Source organism: Eublepharis macularius, chromosome 1 (genome assembly GCF_028583425.1).
Source record: "Eublepharis macularius isolate TG4126 chromosome 1, MPM_Emac_v1.0, whole genome shotgun sequence".
NCBI classification, from domain to species: Eukaryota; Metazoa; Chordata; class Lepidosauria; order Squamata; family Eublepharidae; genus Eublepharis; species Eublepharis macularius.
The window spans coordinates 44,356,864-44,380,083 of NC_072790.1; the positions used below are offsets into that span (position 1 = coordinate 44,356,864).

General features: G+C 43.2%; 1 protein-coding gene across 1 annotated transcript in view; it reads right to left on the reverse strand.

Moving 5' to 3' along the window:
• KCNS3 (potassium voltage-gated channel modifier subfamily S member 3) overlaps positions 1-23,220 on the reverse strand; it is a 51,599-nt gene that overhangs the window by 12,592 nt on the left and 15,787 nt on the right. Inside the window, exons 2-3 of the mRNA XM_054986239.1 lie at positions 10,946-11,109; positions 6,163-7,693 (exon numbers count right to left, since the gene is read on the reverse strand). Of these exons, the coding sequence (XP_054842214.1) occupies positions 6,163-7,693 (1,531 nt within the window). The 5' untranslated portion in view covers positions 10,946-11,109. The remainder of the gene's footprint in view (positions 1-6,162; positions 7,694-10,945; positions 11,110-23,220) is intronic.

The window sequence follows — 23,220 nt, forward strand, 5'->3', positions numbered from 1 at the left end:
AGGTCTGTTCTTCAACACACATTACCCTAGGCTCCAGAAGTCAAGACCCATTTGTAGCCACTCAAGAAATGCGGCAGATTCCGCATGCCAACTCTGTCTCTCGCTTGACAAATCCAAAGCTTCCTTATCCAACCATAACTACTATGAGAATTATTTCAAAGCCCTCCTAAAAGCCATACTTTCCCATGAATCTTTCATCCCAATTGCTTATTGCTACTCTCCAAATGAAACAATTCCTGAGCACAGGTATGCATTTGTTCACACTGGTTAGCTAGCCCTGGTTCACTAACCTCTGCCTTCACTTTGTTGCTGATTATCCTTGACTCTCCCATTCTTCTATATGGCTGATTCCACACACATTGGATAATGCACTTCCAATCCTCTTTGGAGATCATTTGGAACTGAATTTTTCAAGTGTGAAACAAAAAATCCACTTCCAAACGATAGCTAAAGTGCACTGAAAGTGCATTATCCAACGTGTGCAGAATCAGCCATCTTTGTTCTCTTTCCAAAAGGAGAGAGTGAGAACAAACTGGGCCCGGCTCTGGTCAAAGATTCTCTAAAGCAAAATTCTGCTACAGCCCCCTTGATGAACTTCTGTTCCTGGGGGTCAGACCACCAGGAACAGCACGAGGAGCAAAATGGAGGAAAGAGAGGAGAATTGGGAGAAATTATTGGACTGTTGGATACAGTCCAATAAGAATAATTAAAAGCAATAATAGTAATAAGATAAAAAAAATAATTCTACCACTTTGGGGCAAACAGCTGATCAAGATGATCAGTTTTTAAGAGGAAAAGTGACTGCAGGGATAGGGGGGAACCCTGTACTTGTTTCTGCAGGTTTAATTCTTTTTATTTTTAAAATTAAATTTATTAAAATAACCAAATACAGAAATATGCAAAAGATACCAAAATTTATAAAATACATTACTAAACTAAGTTCACTCATCTGGCAGGTCTCATGGGTACCCTCAACAAGGTGGAATTGATCATTATTACTATAAGCCACCTCGAGTCAAAAGGAATGGGGTGGGATTAAATATTTTAATAAATAAACACCACCATACAAAATGCAATGAAGAATTTTTTTTCAGAAACAGTTTAGCACTTCAACTACCCAAAGGACTTTAAATATTCTTAAAACAGCGCTTTAAGAACATTTTAGTGGATTTCTTATTTTCTAGTATTACAGATTCTTGAAGAAGGAGATGGTAGAAAGGAAATAGTAAAGGAAACATTTTAGCAAAGACTAACAGCAGGGAATGTCTTTTCAGAAAGGAATTTTCCAAAGAACTAGGAAGCCCTTGGAGTGGTGTGAATTCTACCTTCCTCCCAGCCTTCCCTGTAATCCCAATTATACCACTGGCAATTTGTAAACATAAGTATCATTTAAAGTTGTGGCTGAACACATGAAGCTGCCTCATAGTAGCCCTGTTCACAAGTTACAGTGAACACACATACCATCTGTGGACAGTGTACACTTTATTTTTCTTTACATACATGTTGAACAACTCTCACGTTACATTCAATGCATTCCATCAATGTGTGATGGAAACCCTACACTTCACCAGGTACTGGGACCAAGTTTCATTGGTAAAGTGAATGCATGATGGTTCTTTCTTACAAAGAGGCAGGGCTCATTTCGAGGGGGAACGTGCAGGAACGCAGTTCCGGCTGTTCCCCAAAGAGGTCACATGTCAGGTGGCCCCGCCGAGGGGTCTCTGATGGATCGGGCCTCTGATGGGTGGTGGATCACACTCCTGTTCAGCAACAGCCTGATCCTGACCATTTTGGGCCCCTTTTCAGCCATTTTCAGCCCCTTTTTGCCATTTTGGGCCCAATTTCGGCCCTGAATGGCCAGGTTTGGGTCCAAAGCAGCCAGGATAGTTGATGGCAAAGGTGTGGCATATGCTAATGAGTTATGCCGGTATGTTATGCTAATGAGTTCCTCCAGCTCTTTATCTAAGAAATGACCCCTGCAAAGAGGTATATGTGGAGGATGTATGTGAGCTCACTGTGACATGTGAGCAGGGCTACTCAGTCAGATCATTGGACTGTCAAGGTCAGTACTCTCTACTCTGGCAGAAATTAGCTCAGGCAGAGCTTTTTCGTATCACCCACTATCTGATACTTGAGAAGTTGGGGATTGGATCTGGGAGGTTCTGCATGTCAGGCAGATGTTCTGTCACTGAACCACGGCCCTTCTGATGAAATCCAGCCACCACTGTTATCCATCATCTCTTCAAAACAAGTGTAATGTACACCATCACATTTCTTATTCTTTTGGCTTCTTGAGGAATACCCATCAAAACTAAGGAAGTTTAGCAAAGAAAGCTCCGACATTAAAGCTCCCGTGTAATCTAAGCATCAATGTAGCAATCTTTAATGGTAAGTGAGAGCATTTGGATTGCTACATTCTACACTACAGACCTATTTCACTATTGATTGTTAATCGGATTCATGCACCAGTGAATCTTGCATACATAGATGAAACACAATTTACTTAGATTTAACTCTAGTTGGCCGGAGGATGGGGTCCATTTTACTGCTGATACGGGAGATGATAACTCATTTTGGTCATTATAGATCAGCAGGTTATATGCAAGGACTTTATCGTAATTGCGCCGGATTCCTATCATATCAGTGTACAGTTCATAACATTGTTAAAATCTCAGTGTGGGTGATAAAAGAACAAACAGACTTCAATTGGAATTTCAAAGATATGGTTACAACAGCCACTGTAACGAAAGAATATGATATTAAGATTTAACTGAATACCCATCGGTCTATCAAGAAGAGCAAAAGAGACTGAAAGTGGAAAGTTGAATCCTTGGCAGAATTATTCACACGAACAGATAGAGGATCATTCCAGAATCTCCTTAAAACATCACATGTATCAAAGGTATATAAATAAACAGTGATCCAACCAATCCGTAGAAGATGCCTATGGAAGGAAATGCTTATTTATGAGTTAAAATCTTAAGTTCTAAAGAAGTGACGCAGTTGCAGGAATTTGCTGGAGCTTCAAGAACATTTCTAACAACCATCTGGAAACCGGTTGCTGGGGGCATCTCACTGCAGCATTAAGGGCTTGAGTTTCAAAAGAAGAAACCGTGTGAGCTCTGCGACCTATCCTGTGCCCCGGTACTGTGTCCCAGCCTCTTGCTTGCTGGCAATGAACTCCCCACTGATCCAGCTCATGGACCCAAGATTTCAGTTTTGCCAACATGCAATAGAACCTGGCTTTTATCCACTGAGATCAGGTAGGGCACTGGACTTAAAGAACACTCCTAAGCAGGTCTACTCAGATTCCTACTCAGGTCTATTCTGTTGGGCTTAGTCCCAGGAAAGGGTTATTAGGATTGCAATCTTAGAAGAGAATGGTGTCACTCTGGTCTACAGGACCTGCATGTGATCAAGTCAGCTGACTTACAGCAACAACAGGTGGGTGGGTTTGGGGCCAGGGAGGTGTTTCAACCTGGGTTTTGGCCTAAACCTCCAGACAGCTATAGCCAGAAACCCCAGTGCAATTCAGATCAGTTTACAAAGTTTGTTATTTTTATCCTCACGACAATCACACTGCGAGGTGGGGGGGCTGAGAGAGCTGTGACTGACCCAAGGTCACCCAGCCAGCTTCAAGCGGAGGCATGGGGAATCAACCCCAGCTCTCCAGATTACAGTCCTGCCGCTCTTAACCACTACACCAAACTGGCAAAGACTTTTTGCATACCAAGCCATGATAATGTCCTTCGACAGCTTTAGCAGAGGACAAAAACTGACTCTCTTCTACTGTACTGCATCTAGGTACCTGTGCTGCTTTCCACAAAACTATGGCCAATTCAAATGGACCCCAGTGGTAAAATAAGACGTGACCTCCATATTGTCACCCACAGATACCACAGATGACACCATGAGATGTGGCTCAGATCCATCCAGCAAGGAGCAAGCAAAAACAGGCTTAGCACAGTTCTGCTTGCTCAAAATCTTGTGCATCGTTTAATGCTTTCCTTTCTATAATGTTACAGTGCCCCAAAATTGGTTGCAAAAGATCTTGCGCAAGCCAAGACAGGTCTGATTTAGCACAAACTGCAACCCAATATGAGCAGGATCAGCTCTTACTTGGGCAACTCTGAAAATACTAACAATGACTATTTATACAGTTTGGGAAAGTACAGTGTTAATAACCACAGAACTTCTGCAGAATAAGACATCCCTTTGATTTGGCTCCAGTACTTCTAACAATAAGGAAATAAGCCCATATTTATATGTAAGTCAGAAAGCCGCAGTCCCCGCCTCTATTAAATCATGTGCTTCTATGGAATCTTACAGCAGAAAAGATATTATCAAAAAAAATATTAACTGATCAGCAAGAACAAGCCATGTTGAAGGCTCCTACGTTCTAACCTTGACTATCAACAGAAAGAATCTGTGATTGTTAATTCTTTTGCAATTCTGAAGGTTTCAGAATCATTATTTGGTATTTTAATGGCACCCAGCAGATGTATGTAATGACAGGTTGAGGTGTGAACTCACTTAAGTTGCTTGGAGTCACCTAAGCAACTCCACTACCTCAAATGAAATGGTCGGGCTCTGCCAATTTGTTGCCAAAGCCAATGGGTGCCCTAGCAAATCTCACTGGCAGTCAGTTCTGCAGCTCTAAAACTTTCAGCTGCATGTATAAGCAGTGTGATTTTATAATGGCATTTTAGCACTTCGCAAGCAATCACGAGATTTCCCATGAACACCAGCCGCCTGCTGATGTCCAGCTAATGTTATTTCTATCAACAGTAAGTCATAAACAACAAGGGTTGCATCACAGTTCCATTTAAATTAAGCCATGATAATGTCCTTCGACAGCTTTAGTAGAGGACAGAAACTGACTCTCTTCTATTGTATTGCATCCATTCCCGGCACCCAAAGGAGCATACAGAAGATATAAAATGAAGCTCTAAAGCATCGCCAATACTTGATAGCTAGCCTGCTTGTGTAGACAGACTGACAAGAGTCCATGGTGCTGGAGAAATAGGAAGCATTGTGCTTTTCCGAAACCAGAACTGAATGGATAAGAAAATGAAAGAGAATACATTTCCTTGCGCAGGAACGGATTCACTCCAAAGCCCTAGGATGCAGAGACATGCAAGACCCAAGCCTACCATTAAGGCTCCACATATTTCTACAGTCTGTCCACTGAAGTCCATTTAGTCTGCTATTATGCAGTGCATCTTCTCACTACGGTCATATGGATTTACGTGGCCTGGCAAATGAATAGTTCTGTTTAAGGCCAGGTCCCGGGAACTGGGCTATATGGCTTATTTGGTACCTTCCAGCTCTATGTATCTCTATGAAAAAATGACTCAAGGCAATGAATCAGATAGATTAATAAAGCTGATGACTTGACTGTGCCTCTCACCATCACCACTAAGCTGGTCCTGGGGTCATGGCACGTTCAGACATGACACATGAGCAGTGACAAAGAAGCATGGATGATTCATATGTGAGCTGGAAACTCCTGCATCGCCCCTGGATGTGCAAATGCAGGCTTCATGCCTCTCCCTAGGAGAGATCAGAATCCACATGGTTCACCTTATGCAGGAAGCACAATGAACCGATGCTTTTGTGCGCAGCGTCTGAAATTTTCCTTCTCTGAAGAAAGCCTAACAGAACTGCAGCCAAGGACTAAAACCTGCACCATAATGAATAGCCACTAACATTGCTTGTTAATAAACCCTCTCCTATTTTAGGAAATGCATTTGGCTTCTAAGTGAATACAGTTTTACATGCACTTGTGTTTCTTTTCAGGAACACGCATGTGTAAGAATTTCACCTCATTGCAGTGCACATCTTATGTGCTAGCAGTTCACCATTTCATAAGCAGCAGTCAATTCAAACCACAAGCATTCTTTAAAAGGCTATCAGCTGCAGGAACAAACCCTTAATACCAGTTTCCTAAGATTAAACCACTGTACAAGGCTTATCTATCCTTAAGCCTCATCTAAACAGGAAAGAATGTGTGACATCACCAGAGCAAATAATGCCCTAGTATGGCAGAGAGTAAAATACCCTGAGATTTCTGTGCTCTTTATAAAAGCTGTGCTAACCGAACATGAGAAGGGAAAAACAATTGTAAAGAGAAGAAAAGAGGTTCAACTCATTTTCCTGTACCATTCTGCAAAGACGTTATGTTATAAACATCTTCAACATCTTGGATACTGGAAGCGTCCGTTGAGTCTTGATCGTTGGCTACAATTCCTACTGAAGAAAGGCTAGAAATAAAGGAGTGCATCCTTTTTGCATAAATATCCCTAATATTAAAATACGGAAGCTCATTTGTTTTCTCTGGCGGGTTGGTGTTGTTGCACGGGTCCGCATCAATATCCTTCTGCTTTTGATAGTATTTGGAGAATTTGTTGAAAATTATGGTGATGGGAAGAGCAACCACTAATATCCCACAGATAATGCAGGACGTTCCGATGATCTTTCCTGCTAAGGTGACCGGAAACGTGTCCCCATAACCAACAGTGGTCATGCTAATGGTGGCCCACCACCAACAGATGGGGATACTCTGCAGTTCTGAAGTCTCGTCATCTTTCTCCACGGAATAGGCCAGAACGGAAAAAATAGAAATCCCCACAGCCAGGAACAAAAGTAGAAGCCCAACTTCATGGTAACTGTGTCTCAATGTGGCACCCAGAGAGCGTAGCCCAACAGAATGCCTTGCCAGCTTGAGGATACGGAATATCCTCATCAGCCGTAGGATCTGAACCACTTTGCCCATGTTTTCAATGTCTTCACTTTCTTCCTCCTTGGTGTCCACCGCCAAGGTGGCGTAGAATGGGATGATGGAGACAAAATCAATGATGTTCAATGGATTCTTCCAGAACTTCTTCTGACTTGGGGCAGCAGCCAACCTGATCACGAGCTCCGAAGTGAACCAGATGATGCAGATGATCTCCACCACTTCCAAAACAGGGTTTTCGACCTCTCTTTCGTTGGCATCCAGCTTTTGGAACTCTGGCATGCTGTGGATACACATGGTCACTATAGAGGCCAGGACCACGCTCAGGGAAGAAACCGCAATTAATTTGGCTGACAAACAATATCCAGGATTCTCCATTCTGACCCATATGTTCCTGCGCAAGTTCCCAAGCCACAGTTTATCAAACTTCTCAAGCTCCTTCTCAAATATGGAAGACTCTTCCGAGGTAGAGTCTATACTCCCGTTGTTGCTTTTCTGATCCCAGTCCTTCTCAGGACCTTCTTCTTTCCTTTCTTGATACCAATTGCTACAGCAGGAATCAATGAAGAGCTCGTTGATCCCCCAATATTCTATTTCTTGGCAGAAGGAAAAAACACACAGCTCTTCCATAACGTGGAGTTTACCTGTGTAATAAAAGTTCAGCACGTATCTGAACAAGGAAGGGTTCCTATCAAAATAGTACTCTTTGTCCGCAACACTATAGTCATCACACAGTTCCAGAATAGCCTCTTCTGAATGGCATTTGAGTAGTTTCCCAAGTCTTGTATGGGGAAATCTGAGCAATGTACTTTGGCCAATGGACTGCTTAAAGCCACCCACATTTAAGTTGACAAGCTCCTCATCTTGTCCCGGTCTGTGGAAGAACTCACCATACACCATTTTGAGTACCTTCCGTGCTGTGGCCTGCTTTCCAAGGCATGCGATATTAAATTGCATCTAAAGAAAAGAAAAAGCCAAGATGTACTTAGGTAATTCAAATCCAGTTTTGTTCTTACTGCAGTCACTTTTCATTTCTGCTTGCTGTGAACAGCCATATTAAAAGCAGAGAAGAAAATGAAAGCCACAAACACAGTGCTAAACACTTCTAGTGGGGTGAGATTAAATTACTTCAATGGTTGATTAAATTAAACTTAGCACACCCGGAAAAAAACTCTGGTTTACACTTCACTGCTTGCAGAGAAAAGACAGTTAATTCATCCAGCTTGTCCTGTAGTTATATCATATTTAAATTAAAGTTCTTCCTTAAGAGAATTAAAAAGGGAATCTGTTAGTCTTTCTAAGAATATATCTCAGTAGAAAGTAATTATTATTCAAGTTCATAATGCATTGATTTCCCTATTTCATATTTACATCCCTGAAACTACATGGTCTAGTTTAACCTATTATCAGAATACCAAGTCCCTTTCCTTTGGTGCAGAAACTAGAGGGTGCTCTAATTGCCCCCCGCCAAAACCCAACAACAGAATACTGGTTGTCACCTATAGTTCTCAGCTCAAACCTATCCAACATATCATCAGTGATCTGCAACCCATCCTGGAAAATGATGCTTCTCTCTCACAAGACCTGGGTGAAAGACCTCTCCTTGCCTACAGACAGCCCCCCACCTCAAACCACACTAACAATCATGAACCAACTAACAGAGTCCCCAACACAGGGACCAGACCCTGCAACAGGCCTAGATGCCAACTCTGCCCACATATCTACCCAGAAAATACAATTACAGGACCCAATGGTGTCAACTACACAATCTCTGGCTCTTACAGGTGCTCATCTTCCAATGTGATATATGTCCTTATGTGCCAACAATGCCCCTCTGCTCTGTACAGAGGACAAACCAGCCAATCTCTGCACAAAAGAATAAATGGACACAAATCTGACATCAAAAATAGCAATACCCAGAAACTAGTAGAACACTTCAATCTACTAGGACACTCCATCAAGGTCACCATAGTTCAACAGAAACATTTCAAAAGCAGGATCCAAGGGGAAGCTGCTGAATTGGAATTCATATGTAAATTTGACTCAATCAAACTTGGATTGAATAGAGAGACTGGATGGTTATCTCATTATCAGAAGTAACTGCCTTTCAGGCATTCCATTCAGATTCAGCTATGGAGGGGAGGGGGGGTCTGAATTGTACACTCCACCTCTTTCATGACTTTTGCAACTGATTTGCATCTACTCCCCCCTCCCCTCACCACCTATATATCTCTAGCCAGTTTCTTCATACCCTCCATGCATCTGATGAAGAGAACTGAGGCTTCGAAAGCTTATGCTACAATAAAGTTGGTTAGTCTTAAAGGTGCTACTGGATGCTCCCCTAACATGTGACATTAAAGTTTCATGCATGATTCCCTTTTTTCTGTGTTCCCCCTTCATTTGTAGTGGAAGAGTTATGCTACGTACATGAAGCATTTATATCACATATTATAGGAAGAGTGTGGGGAAGAAGAAGGTTGTGCACCTAGTCCTTGGCTGCTGAAAAAATGCTGGCATCCAAGTAATTGAATGACCTGATCCTACATCTTTGGACATAACCCTTGACTCAGGCAGTTATCTGGACACCTAATCTGGGAAGGAGGTATCTCTATGGGATCTGCAACTTGATCTACAAACGTGCCAGGTATAGATTCTGATATTGAACGGCTTTGTCCAAATCTTAGAGTGTTGTACCGAGTCATGCCAGTGACATAATGTCTCTTCCGGATATTTACTGAAACTGACATCATGCCATTGGCATAATGTCATTATGCCATTGGCATAATGTCATTTCCTCCGCCTCCTACCTCTCCTGCTGGTGTATCATGCCAGATTAGGATACTAATCAAAAGATGAAGATACTGCTCACTTCCAGCTCTCAGAGGGAGGGGAAAGATCCTGGGCCAGGCAGCAGAGCCGCCTTAGAGAAATATGGGTTTGTTTCAGCTCTAGAACTCATTGGAGCAAGTTGTCTGCTATCAGGGAGCTATCCATGGTGCTGTAGATTTAGCCTCTGAACTTGTCTCTGTTCTTGCTTTCTTCCTGTACTTTGATGCCTCGCTTCTTGTACGATACATGCTTACAAAGTGGACTGCCCTTGGTCAGTGTCTCCTGAGCGAGATCACTCCACCATCCTGTAACTTCCAACCAGCTATACATGGATATTATTTCAACCAAATAAATATAATTCACATATAAAACGAGGCAAAAGAAACAAAACCTATCTTACTCATTTGAATAGCTGAGCATATAGTGCAATCTTCAGATGCATGAACCACCTCAGATATGTCCAGTTCTTGCCTATGTTCTCTCTGAGCTACTAGCTGTGCTTCAGAGAGGTGCTTTCAGACAAGTACAATCCATGTGCTTCCCTGAAGTGGCATCACTCTTCTTCCTAGACCATCTAAACTGACTCTTGCAATGAACTCTCTGTTGCTACTTGTGAACAAATATCTTTCTGACTTTTCACACACAATGTTTCAAGATCTTGTGAAAGTTGATCGAATGTGGAGCAGCCTTTTATAACTCCTCCACAGATGCATTTGGCTCCATTCCGCACCTGAGTTAAATCAACAATTTCCTAAAAAGATGTAAGTAGACATACACAAAGTTTTGTTTTCTGAAAGGGATGGGTTTTAGAGAAAAGATATCATGTTACAGCTGACTGGAATTTCTCTGTACAGAGGGGGTCTGGATGATCACATCCAAAAGGTTACAAGGAGACACCAGCCAAGGACAAGCTACCCAGTAACAAACATGAAGAAATGAAGGAATCAGTGCAGTACAGAATCCATATAGCTAGAATGGTGGACTGGGAACCGGAAGACCCTAGTACAACTCCCCACTCGACCTCACAGCTCTCTGGGTTGCTCTCACAGCCTAACCTACTCCATAAGATTGCTGTAGTGATAAAATTATGGAGCGGAAAATGAGGTGTGCTGCCCTAAACTCCACAGCTGAAGGGTGGTTTTAAAAGGTATTAATTTTTTGAAAATCCATCTGCTACATTATGTCATCTTATTTTACATTTGTAAACCAAACATATCTTACTACATGCCATTCCTCAAAAGAGCACTGGATATTGTCACCTTTATTAGATGGGGAAACAAACTATGAATGAAGTTTTATCCATCTTCCTTTTCTAGCTATTCATAGAGATGAGTTTGCGGCAGAAACGGGTATCTAAACTGATATCATTTGACTACTTACCTAAAAATCTCTTCTTAAGGTATTTGCCAGTTCCAGAAGCATTCCCTGTTACAGTAGATCATGTCTACAAGCTTATTCGTAATGGCTACAAAGCGGGATTGAAATGGCATTTCTGCACATGGCAGCATCCAGAAATATTCCCGTTCAGCAAAACGACAGGGTACCTGTAGGCAAAAAGAACGGCTGTTATTTAGATGTTCCTCTTCTAGGAAAGGATGGCACAGGGTGAGAACAAGAAAATCAGTACAGAGACTGAGGCAGAGCAGTGTGTCAAAAAGAATTATAAAAGGGATATGTACATGTAAAGTGCCGTCAAGTCACAATTGACTTATGGCGACACCTTCTGGGGCTTTCAAGGCAAGTAGAAGCAGAGGTGGTTTGCCATTGCCTTCCTCTGCAGAATCTTCCTTGGTGGTCTTCCATCCAAGTACGAACCCCGCTTAGCTTCCAAGATGTGACAAGGGCCGTTTCCGCACACGTTGAAAAATGCACTTTCAATGCACTTTAGTTATCCTTTAGAAGTGGATTTTGTGTTCCACACACGAAAACCCAGTTCCAAATGATCACTAAAGAGCATTGAAAGTGCATTATCCAACGTGTGTGGAAGCAGCCATTGTCAGGCTATACCATGCTACCTTCCCATAAAAGAGATATAGGGCCAAGCTACACATGACGAATGACACTTGAACGGCAAGTGTATTTCTCACTGTTCACTTGCCCTCCACTCAATCCACTTGCCAGGCAAGTGTCTTTCGTCATGTGTAGCTTGGCCCATAGTTACACGTAAAAAGGCTGGCCATCTAAGCTATATTGGCCCAGGCAGTTTAGAATACAGTAGTGCTGGATGGAGCTGGTACCGGGTTTGCCTGGCCGGCATTCAACACTAGATTCAGTGAAGATATCTTCATCAGGGCTTGGAACATATTTTTTCTTCTTCCTCCCCTTTTGACATTTCATCAAATGAAGAATTCTGGAGGACGTGAAAGCCTGCACACTGTTGGGGGAGGTGGGATGGTCCTAATAAAAGGTATTATCTGGCCTCAGTTATTAGGTGATTTTGCTTTGGACCAAAACAGCTACCCACAACCTCTGTTTGTATTGCAGAGCATCGGTGCTTTTTCAAAACTAGTGCTCTTTGTGTACCTAAAGAAATTCTTGTTGCAAGATTTCAAGGAATTGTATCAGACCCATATCCTCATAGCACACTGCAGTACAAACCTCATCGTGTGTTTTTTCTATGCACATCTTATATCTAATGGTGATCTTGGCCCCAGTGTAGACTGATAGATCCAGAGAACAGGGTCAGTTTCAGACAGGGGGTATTCTTCTGCAGATCTGGGTTCTCCCTTTTGCCTACAAAAGGAGGAGGGGGGAAATAGAGAAGGAAAGAACTGCGGCGGAGAAACAACTGCGTCTCAAAACTGTGAGTAGGCTGGAAATCAGATCTGGGTAAACAGTATATCCCAGCTACTTCAGGGCTAATCCACAAAGGCTGGGTAAATCAGAACGTGGAGTCCAGAGAGAAATTTAGAAAGGGAAAGTTTTGGAAACATCCCTGATGTAAACTGTTCTGAATTCCTTGAGAAAACAGCCAAACCTGTTGCCATTTCCCTGATCGTAAGTGGTTTGTACAAGAGAATCAAGGCATTCCCTTTCCGATTTGGCCTAGACAGAGTGTAAGGGTAATTTTGGGCTACGAAGGTCATAAATACTATGACAGGAACATCTACACATACAAACCTGTTAACATCAATGTTACTACAGGAAGAATTCAGCGCTCATCAACGCTCCAGAAGTTGCTGGGCTATAGCTCGTTACCGAGACTGCACTGTGAATACCCTCTTCATTGACTGAAATGCTGGCTCACCTAGTGTGCCACATCCATCCAATTAGTTAATGGATAGAAGTCCATACAGAAAAGACTGGGAGTCATTGTAAGAGCACATTACTAAGAAAGAGAGGATCTATTCACCTGCCCATTACATTTTTATTCCACTCATGTTTCAAGAAGATCAGGGTTCTCATGTCCCCATTTTATCCTAACAAGAACCCTGTGAGGTAGATTAAGCAGAAAGTGACTGGAAAGCAAATTTCCAGGGCAGAGAGGGGATTCAGACCTGGGTCTCCCAGATTCTAGCCTGATACTATAACCAAAGTCTAACCTATAATGCTCTTCTCACAAGGGTCATGGCAGAGAATGCAGTTCCCTTCTTCCTTATCTATTGCAGAAGCACATGGTAAAACCAGAACTAGACATTGTTCTAGACACATCCGAGGCTACGATTATGCCATTAATCGTAATTTTCTAATCACAGGTTACTAGTACTGTCTTCAGACACAACTCAAGATTCTGCCTGAGAATCTCAGCATTCATTCCACAAAGAGGAGGTGTCTAGCCCTTCTTGTCCCTAGAATATGCCTTAGCTTTATCTCCTGTCAAATAGCGAAGTGCCTGATTCACCCTGTGGGTAGAGGAGACTAGATAAAAATGCTCAGTAACTGAAGCACTGTAATGACGTATGTGTTGCTCTGCTTTTTTTCCATTTGCTTAAAGGTTAGGAAAAAACATTCTATATGTTCTCTTGCTGATTTGTTTTTAGTGGGACAGCAAATACTCCTAAACGAATAGTGATTTTTCCATTTAATTAGATATTTATACCCTGCTTTTACTACCCACTAGGGAACCAAAGCAGCTTATAATATCATTCTTATCACAAATAACCCTGTGAGGTAGACTAGCCTGAGAGAAAGTGACTGGCCCTAGGTAATCCAGAGAGCTTCCTTGGCAGACTAAGGAGACTCAAACCCAGGTCTCCCATCACAGTCCAATGCCTGAGCCACTACACTATGCTGGCACTAATCTAGCTTGTTACAGTGTTCATCTCAATAACCCTTTCAAACAACTGTGATCACTCATGTTTTTACAGCAGGGATAAGCAGCTTAACTGAGGTCATGGACATTAGGCCTAAACAAGAGATGTGCTTTGATAGTTTGTGTTAACTTTATCATCATATTCATGTTAGTGAATAATATGAATATTGCACAATGAGGAGAGCACTGTATACGCTGTCAGGTTTTCCCCCAGGCTCTGCTGCACTGGGGCACCTGGCTTCATTATCAGGGTGCTGCTAGGGATTATGTGGGACCCCACTTTGTGGTAGGAGGGGAGGTATACATCACCCATGCACCCTCTCAGGCCACCTTCACTCTCTCCATCCAACCTCCAACCACTCCTGCTCCACTCCTCCTACACAACCCACTCTGCCCTGTGCGTGGACTTTCCTTATATCCTTTCCCTCATTCCTGGCCCCACCTGCCAGCCACACCCCTCTTTGGCCCTCTAGCATTGGCTTTGGCTGCCTCAAGCAGTTGCCTCTGGAGGTAGCTAGTTTGGCTGCTTGGGACAGCCCCAAGCAGTTGCACCTGTGGTAGCTTGTTGGGCTGTGTTGGACAGCTACAGCTGTGCTCTCTTGGCTGGCTGCCAAGCCTCCTCTGCTCCGAGCTTCCAGCTGCCCCAGCTGGTCTCTATTATCCCCTTCCTCCCTGTTTGCAGCTTGGGGTGTGGCTCTGTGTTGCTTCTGCTGTCCTACCGGTAAGATAGCTGTGTGCTGCTTCTGCTGTCCTGCCAGTAAGATAGCTGCCTGGCTGGCAGAGGGCTGGCTGTCCCTAACTCTTGTGCCTCCTCCCTCTGCCCTGGCCCTCTCCTGGCTGTCCTTCCTGCCCCTGGTAGGGCTCTTAGTCTCCCACTGGAGGGTGGGGCTGGCTGGCTTCCACCTGCTCCTTCTGACCCTCTGGGGCTTGGGGGCTGCTCCACCTTCCTGTGGCTGGGTGGCCTCTTTCTCCCCCTCTCCTGGTGGTCCATGCTGGCCCAGGGTGGCCGTTGGGGTGGCTGGGTAGTGATCCCCTGACTGCTTCCCATCCCCACTTCCTGGTAAGTCCGGGGGATGAGCCTCAGACTCCGGACACACGCTACAAAAGTTCAGGATCTGCCACATTCCTTTGACAAATTGCATGCTAACAGAAATGTGAGTGTCTTCGGCTTCATTTTCATGTTTTAAAAATGTTGGCAGATGGTCGTTGTGTTTGGCAATAATATTAGCAAGCAACCCACGCAGTTTTACAAGGGGTTGGCTGCACTCATATAATCCAATATTCCTTTTCATAAATTTTATCACCTGAAAGGACAAAATAATATTGAAAATCTGGATGTAACTCCTGAGATGATCAGAAGTCTACTGAGGCACACAAAGATAACAAATGCCGAGATAGTTCCAATGCGATTTGTACTGAAAACCAATAATCCATTCATTTGTATTCCTTTCTGGTGAAACGTACAGCACAATCCTATGAAGAGTTACTCTGTCCTAAACCCATTGATTTCCATGGTCCGAGCCTGGAGTAACCGTGCATCGTATTGTATTGACGGTGGCTCAGTGCACAGGCAAATGGAGAGATCTTGATCAATCTGTCCTATGAGAAAGGGGGTTAAAGTTGGCTTAAAGTTCACCTGGAATCCTTGCGCCGAAAACAAATCACCACCCTTGTGATGGAAGACTTCATCATGAGGTCCTCTGAGTTATTGCGCTTCAAGTATAGGACTCTACCAAGTGATTTAGGAAAACAAGAGACGCCGGAGAGACTCGTTATGTTCAATCAATGCCAGCACGTTCTGACAGCCAAAGAAAATCTCTCTCTTCAGACTAGTCCTAAAAACCATAGCTTTATTTCTCCGTCACAGTACTCAGCACTAAAAGGACATTAAAAATATTGTCTAATGTGAACAATGGGTTGGATCCAAGAAGATTTTCAGTGGTTGAAAAAAGGATGAGGGTATCCTTTTGACTATCAAAAAACTATGCTGGGACACACTCCTCCATCAGTAACACAATGGTATTCCCAGGTCTGGGATCAGTTTATAGTTGAAAAAATTACTGAAAGGATCGAGTGTTCAAATTCCCCTAGTAAAAAAACAAATGTCTATGAAAAATGGATGCCCTTTTTCGAATGTATTGATAAAAAATGACATGCAGCCTTCAAGTTTCTTATATCGAACTATTTTAGAACAATGATGTTTTATATACAGGTTTACTACCTAGAGTAGCAAAAGTTTTTCCCAGAACAAGAGTTACCTACTTGTAATGATATAATTTGTCAAAATCTACATGTTCAACATTTTGTATCAGTTAACCTCATGTTAGCATCGAATGTTATCATTATATGTATAAGAATGTTTTATTTAATTAATAAAGTCTGTTTGAACTTTAAAAAAAAACTATGCTGGGAATCATGGAACCAGCATGTTAAAAAAAAACATGTGGAACTGGGGCTGTAGTAAGGAGAGGTATTAGGTGAGATGGAGCGAAAAAGGTGGCCAGATTCAACCCAGCGTAAAAGAGCTCTGATGGAATATTCACAGGCACATTAAAATAGACTGGATGCATTCAATTTCATCGAGACCCTGATATCCCACCCCACTCCAGCTATCTCAAGCAATGCACTTAAGTATTAAATATTTTTAACATTAGATGCCAGCGTTCTTGGAAGGAAGTGCTTTGCAGAATATTAAACCCATTGGAGAAAATGAACAAGGATGGATGGCCGTTCCTACAGGATGAGAGGCAGGGGCTCACAAATCTGCTTACCATGCTTGTTGAGAAGAGGGCCTCTTTCCCCTCTAGTTTGCACGATTTGCATGCTGCAATTTCGTCTCCGCCTACCCCCCCGCTTCCCTTCCTTTTGATGCACTACCGGAACCCCTTGGGGTCCTCTTCCTCTTCCACCCTTCTCAGAACTTCCCAGCACAAACTGGTGAGCAGTTAATGAGCTGTCACTGGCAACCACCATGTACACTTCCATACCTCCCAGCTGGGGCAGATCAAAGGAACACCACTTGGGGAGTGGGTGGGTGGGGCTGCTTGACCTTTCGTCTTTACGACTGGTAGGCTGAGGTCAGGGTTTGACATAAGAGGTGCCCTACTGGATCGGACCAGGGGTCCCACTTCTAATGGGGGGGGGGTCAGTTGACCCTTGTTGACATGCTTAAGAGCCATGGGATTACACTGAATCCAGCACTGCTGTTGGAGAAACAAGTTACTGCAGCTGCAAAAAAATGCTTCCTTCCAACTCAGTCTAGCCTGGAAGGTGGCCCCCTACCTTGACACGGCCAATCTGGCCTCCTGGATCTATGCCACAGTAACATCTAGACTAGACTACTGTAATGCACTGTATCTAGTCTCCCCTAGAAGTCAACTCAGAGACTCCAGCTAGTGCAGAACACTGCAGCACAGTTGCTACCAGGAGCTAGGCAGAGCACGGATATTACTCCCATTCTCCAGTCATTCCAATAGCTGCCCATCAGTTACTGGGCTCAATTCACAGTATTGACTATCACATACAAAGTGCTCCAAGGCCTTGGCCCCTGATCTGTGGGACTGCCACTCCCCCATGGTCTGCCATGACAGCTTTGCTCATCTGAGTAAAGGCCACCTGCAGGTGCCAATGTGCAAACAGAAAAAATCAACAACTGCATATATATGTGTATTCTCTTGTGTCCTTCAGCTTATGGAATGGCTAGCCTGAGGAAGTCAGGAAGGCTCCCACCTGCCTGGCTTTCCGCAAACTATGCAAAACTGAATTATTCAGGAGAGCTTTTTCACTCAAGTAGTAGGGCTATGCTGTAACAAAATGGTTCAGAAAGTTGCTTTGGTAAAAGGATAGGGACTGTGAACTATACTACTGTGTATAGTACATATTGTTTGTTGCTGTAAGTATCATCTTACTATGTTAATACTTGACATCTGTCTCTGCTCTGTTTTCAGATTTCTGCTTGACTGCATTTGACTTACCCTGTGCCTTGAATCTCGATGAGAAAGGTGGACTATAAATAACATAAATACAAAAATAAAATAAAAAGGGAATACAGTCTTTCTAAAGCATCAGCCTTCACAACCTGCATCACGTCTGTCTTGTCTGGATTGTGCTCCAACATATTCTGCCTTAGCCACGGGATCACAGCTTCAAAGCATCAGTTCACATCCAAGATGGACACATCTGGAGGCTTAGATAATGAAATATGCAGTCTGCCTGCAATGACATTTTTCCTTGGTCTAATGTATTGTTCACACATCCATTAACCTTCAGCTGTGTGATGGTGCGCGGAAGATACTTTGGGGTGGGATGTCATCAATATGTATATGACACCTATCTCTATATTTCAATACACTGGTGTTATATATGGGCCGCTAGCTTTGAAGGATATTTTTTTCCCAACTCCCAAGATTACAAAATTGATCCCATTAAATCGAAAATGTGTGGATTGGAAAAGTACACGTTCCCAAATTAAAAGAGCAAGGATAAATTGAAATGTGCCATAACTATTAAAAGTTGTGACTTTTTACATGTAGAAGCTTGCATTTACATAAAAATGACATTTTAAAAAGGCATGTTTTACATCTTGTTAAAGACAGCATAACGGTGCTCAGGACATGAATAGATTCAAGTGAAATTTAACTGAAGTCCTTCACCAAAGGAGAAAATAAGGTTAGTTATTGCAGTCTAAATGTCAGACAGATCGAACACAAATGTTGTGAGTTTTCAACAATGACTGAGACAACTGGAAGGTTTCTCTAGATGGAGATGATTTCCCTGCCTCCCCCCTCCCACTACAGTCCCGAATGCCCCCTAAAATGCTGCTCCTGGAGGACAGGAGACCCCCAGGAACAGCCTGATAGGGGGGAGTTGGACACCTGCCACAGGAGGGCAGCATTGATGAAAACTGCCCCCCCTCGCTCATATGGAAATTCAATGGTGGATCCAAGCCAATGACATTACAGTAGCAATTAATCAGGATTTAATGTGAAGGCATAAGCAAAGTATTGTTGCTCTAAAATGGTAACAAGCATCAAAGCTTTCTGAAAAAATCAGCTTCAACTTACCCCTCCCCCTGAATTATTCACATTGATGGCAGCATCTGGCTTCCCTCTCAAGTCTTGAAGATTTCAGAGATGTCAGGGCATTTGGCATAAATTTGCTCTCCAAGAGTATTTTCCAGTATTTATCCACAAGCCCTGGGCTAGGTTACCCATTTACAAGCGTATTAATGAAAAGAGATATAAAATAGCATTCATTTTGCATGAGCTTTTATAAATGATTGAATACGTGTCAGCACTTCTTAGGAATTACCCAAAGCCCTAACCATAGATAACAGAGAGACATCTGTCAAAGATTCATCTGCCACTTGAGTCATTTTCAGACATTATGCATAAGCTAACTGGGAAGTGACAACTGAGAGTAGATCTCTGCTATCTCTGGTTGCCACGTAGTCTGAATTGGTGGCATCGCAGTCTGAATTGGTGGCATCGCACGTATTTTACATGTGCATACTGCTTTGGTATGCACGAACCAACTGCTGGATTTTCCAAGGTTCTGGTTCATGCATATCAGACAACATGGTGACAATCTTTATCGGTAGCATCTTAGGTAATGTATGTTCCCAATACACACAGTTGCTGGCCTCCTTATTCACATCCACATGAAAAGGGCTTGCCCCTTAACAGCTCTGTACAGTCCAAAAGCAAGTCTTTAAAAAACAGGATCCTATTCTTAGACATTTATTTTCATCATTCGGAACTCTGAAACCACGTGAGCACTCCAGCTCTTGTCCCAGCATGGTGCAGTGGTTAGAATGTTGGACTAGGATCTGCAAGACCCAGGTTTGAATCCCGACTCTGCCATGACTCTGCAGGGCGACCTTGGGCCACTTATTCTTGCTCAGCCTAACCTACCGCACAAGGTTGTTGTGAGGATGAAATGGAGGAGGTGAAAGAACCACATACGCTGCCCTGGCGAATGGGCAGGATAAAAATGCACTACATTAATAAAAATAAATACATACCTTGCAAGGAATTTTTTTTAAATGGTGGGTCCATGGACAGGAATTGAAAAGAAGAGGGCGAAGCCATGCTACTTTCTTTGTCTCCTTTTAAAGAAGTGCTGGATGAGAATTCTAATGGTGCAAAATGTGATACCCCTTGAAGTCAATAGCAACTTTTTAAGAAAAGGAGTATAAAAAACATCCACAGAATGGTGGAGGGTTGAGGGGGAAGTGGTGGTTATCTTGTCATCACTAATGATCAGTCTGCTGATGCCTGTGACAATCACATATTCTTATCAATCACAAGATCTTAATATCAATGGATTGAATAGCTTGCCCTAGAACAGCATTTCCCTGGCGGAGGGGCACTTTTTAGATAGAGAAAGCTAACAGAAAGTACGAAGGGAGGCTAATTGGGGAGGGGAGTCTTTCAGCTTTGGGTGGGGGAGACATGATAAAGGATACAAAGGGCAGAGAAAATGTGGGTGGTGCCTCTGAAGTGCAGCATACCTCCTAGACAGAAGGCAAATGTGCTTCAGTTACATACCAGGAGAAAACACTGGGCAAAGGTGATTTGAGAAAACACAAAGAAACTGCAGCAAGTAAAACAGACAGGCAATGAAGTTTCGTTGAAGCTCAGAAATAATACACTACAGTTGGGAACCCAAACCAGAGCAAAAACTCTGTGTAGAAGTCACTGAAGAGATCTTTTTCACCCTTGCCCATAACTAGACATGGGCACGAACAGAAAAAAAACCCGAACATGGTGTTCGTTGTTTGTTGCCATCCACAAACAATGAACAACAAACACTGACTAACATGATCCTGTGACGAACATGTTCATTGTTCGTGGGGGCCAGCAGGCTCTCCTCCAGCCATCAAGATCCCTACCGCACCACTCCCAGAAACCTGACCTGAGCAGGCACCAGGAAAGGTACCAATAATAAATAATAGCTTGGCCCCAGAGCCTGGCAGCTGCCCTGGAACCTGAAGGGGTAGATCCCTATCCCACCACACACAAAGGAAACTCAAGCTCCAATGCACACACCCTCTCTCTCTAACAGCAGCTGTCTCTCCCTGAAAGCCAGAGCTGGGAGCCCCCCTCCCCCCGGTCTTTTCCTCTTGTTAACAAATTTGGAGCTCCAGTCCACACTTGGAAGGAAGACCTGTCTATCAAGCTAAATTGGGCTTAGATTGGGGTTTCCAGGGCAACAGCAGGAGTTCAGACAGAGTTCTGACAATCCCTGCCTGAGTTGCCATAGGAATTGATTGCAGGTGCCAGACTGTCTGGCTTGATGAACAGCAACGAACAGCAATGAATGAGGCTTGCAATGACCACCTGTTCATTTCGAATGGGGCCTCATGAACAGCTTGTTCGCAAACAGCTGAACAGGCTGTTCATAATGCTGTTCGTGCCCATCTCTACCCATAACACGTAAACTGTTCATCCATTTCACTGGGTCACCCAATGAAACGGATGAACAGTAGACTCAGGTGGTCAGACAAAAGGAAGTACTTCTTCACACAACACATAAATAATTTAAGGTTGGATATTTTCTTTATGCCAACAATGCTCCATTCCAGATTAAGTACATACTTTGAAGATTGCAGACTTCCTACATTTCCGTGATCAACACAGCAAGATAAAAGGTTTCACTTTATAATAAGCTTCAAAGAATCAATAAACCGTGTTCAGCTTATTAGTGTGCAGGAGCACACACAAACACAAACAATTCATACAAGAATGGAACATTGGAGCATTACTTGTTATATATTTTACTGTGCTAGAAGAACCAACAATCAGAGCTGCCATTTTCCGAGTCCACATCCAATTTATAATCCTATTTTGTATCACGCAAGATGCAATAAAGCTACTAAAAATCACAAGACAGATTAATATAGTGTGTACTCCAAAGCATATCTTATCTCAGCAATAAGCCTTTGTACACCGTTAAAACCAATGTTAGTATAGTATGGCCTGGAATTTCCCATCTTTCAATCATTTGTAGGACTTCTGATGATTGGGGGAGGGGGCAGGAGTTCAGGTATAATATAATCAACTTCCTAAGTTAAACTTTGATAAAAGCTTCTGGTAACAGTCCCAAATTTGCTAATGAGCCAATCTGGAATAGCTATGTTAATGTCCCCTTTCATCTCTCCACACTTCTCTAACCAAGGAGAAGAGGAATTGTTATATTTATTTTGTCATTGAGAATATTTATATCCCATTTTGTTAGACTCAAGAATCCTGAGACTACTTAGAGCAACAAAACGCCACAAGGACACAAAAGGTTGCATGGAGGGGCAAGCATGATGTAATGGTTACAGTGTCAGACCAAGAGCTGGGAAATTCAGGTTCAAATCCCCGCTCTAACAAAGAAGCTTACTGGGTGACCTTGGACTAGTTACCCTCTCTCTCCCTTTCTCTCAGCTTAATCTACTTCACAGGGCTGTTGTTGTGAGGATAAAATAAAGAGAATGAGAAAACAGAGTTGTAAGCTGTTTAGGTTTCTAATGGTGAGCAAAGCAGGCTATAAGAATCTAAATAAATAAATAGATAACAATCCATCGACAAGATAAAAACAGAGCAGTGGTTAAAACTAGAGATGGGCATGAACCGGAAAAAGAACCAAAAAAACCCTGGTTCATGGTTCGCTAACCAGCGGTTCATGGAAGCTCGTTTCCATGAACTTCCATGAACTGGTCTGCTGGTTCGTTTGGTTCATTTTAACACCAATGTCCTTTCCATGCTGCTGCAAAGTGGTAGAGAAAGGGGCATTTAAACCCACGAATCAGCTGCTTGTTGGGGAGATCCCCGACAAGCAGCTGATGATTTAAACAGTGGGGCTTGGCCAAGTCCCGCTGTTTAAATGGCCATTTCCCTGCTGCTCCAAGCGGTGGGGAAATAGCCATTTAAACCGGGGGCGGGGCAGGGCGGGGCAGGGCTTGGCTGGCCGGAGTTCCTGGCCAGACATCCAAGCCCCGCTGTTTAAATGGCCATTTCCCCACTGCTCGGAGTGGCGGGAAAATGGCCATTTATACTGTGGGCGTTGCTTGGCTGGCTGGCTGACTGGGAGTTCCCGGCTGGCCGGCCAGCCAAGCCCCGCCCCACCCCGCTCCACCCCCAGTTTAAATGACCATTTCCCCACCGCTCGGAGCGACCATTTAAACAGCCCCGCTGTTTAAATGATAAGCTGCTTGTTGGGGATGTCCCCAACAAGCAGCTGATCCAGAGGTTTAAATGCCCCTTTCTGTGCTGCTTTGCAGCAGCACGGAAAGGGGCATTTAAACCCCACAAACCGGTTTGTGAACTTGCCTCAGTTCATGGAAGTTCCTGGTTCGTGAAAACCAGGATAAAAATCAATGATTTTTTTAAAAAAAAAATTAAAGGATTTTTTAAAT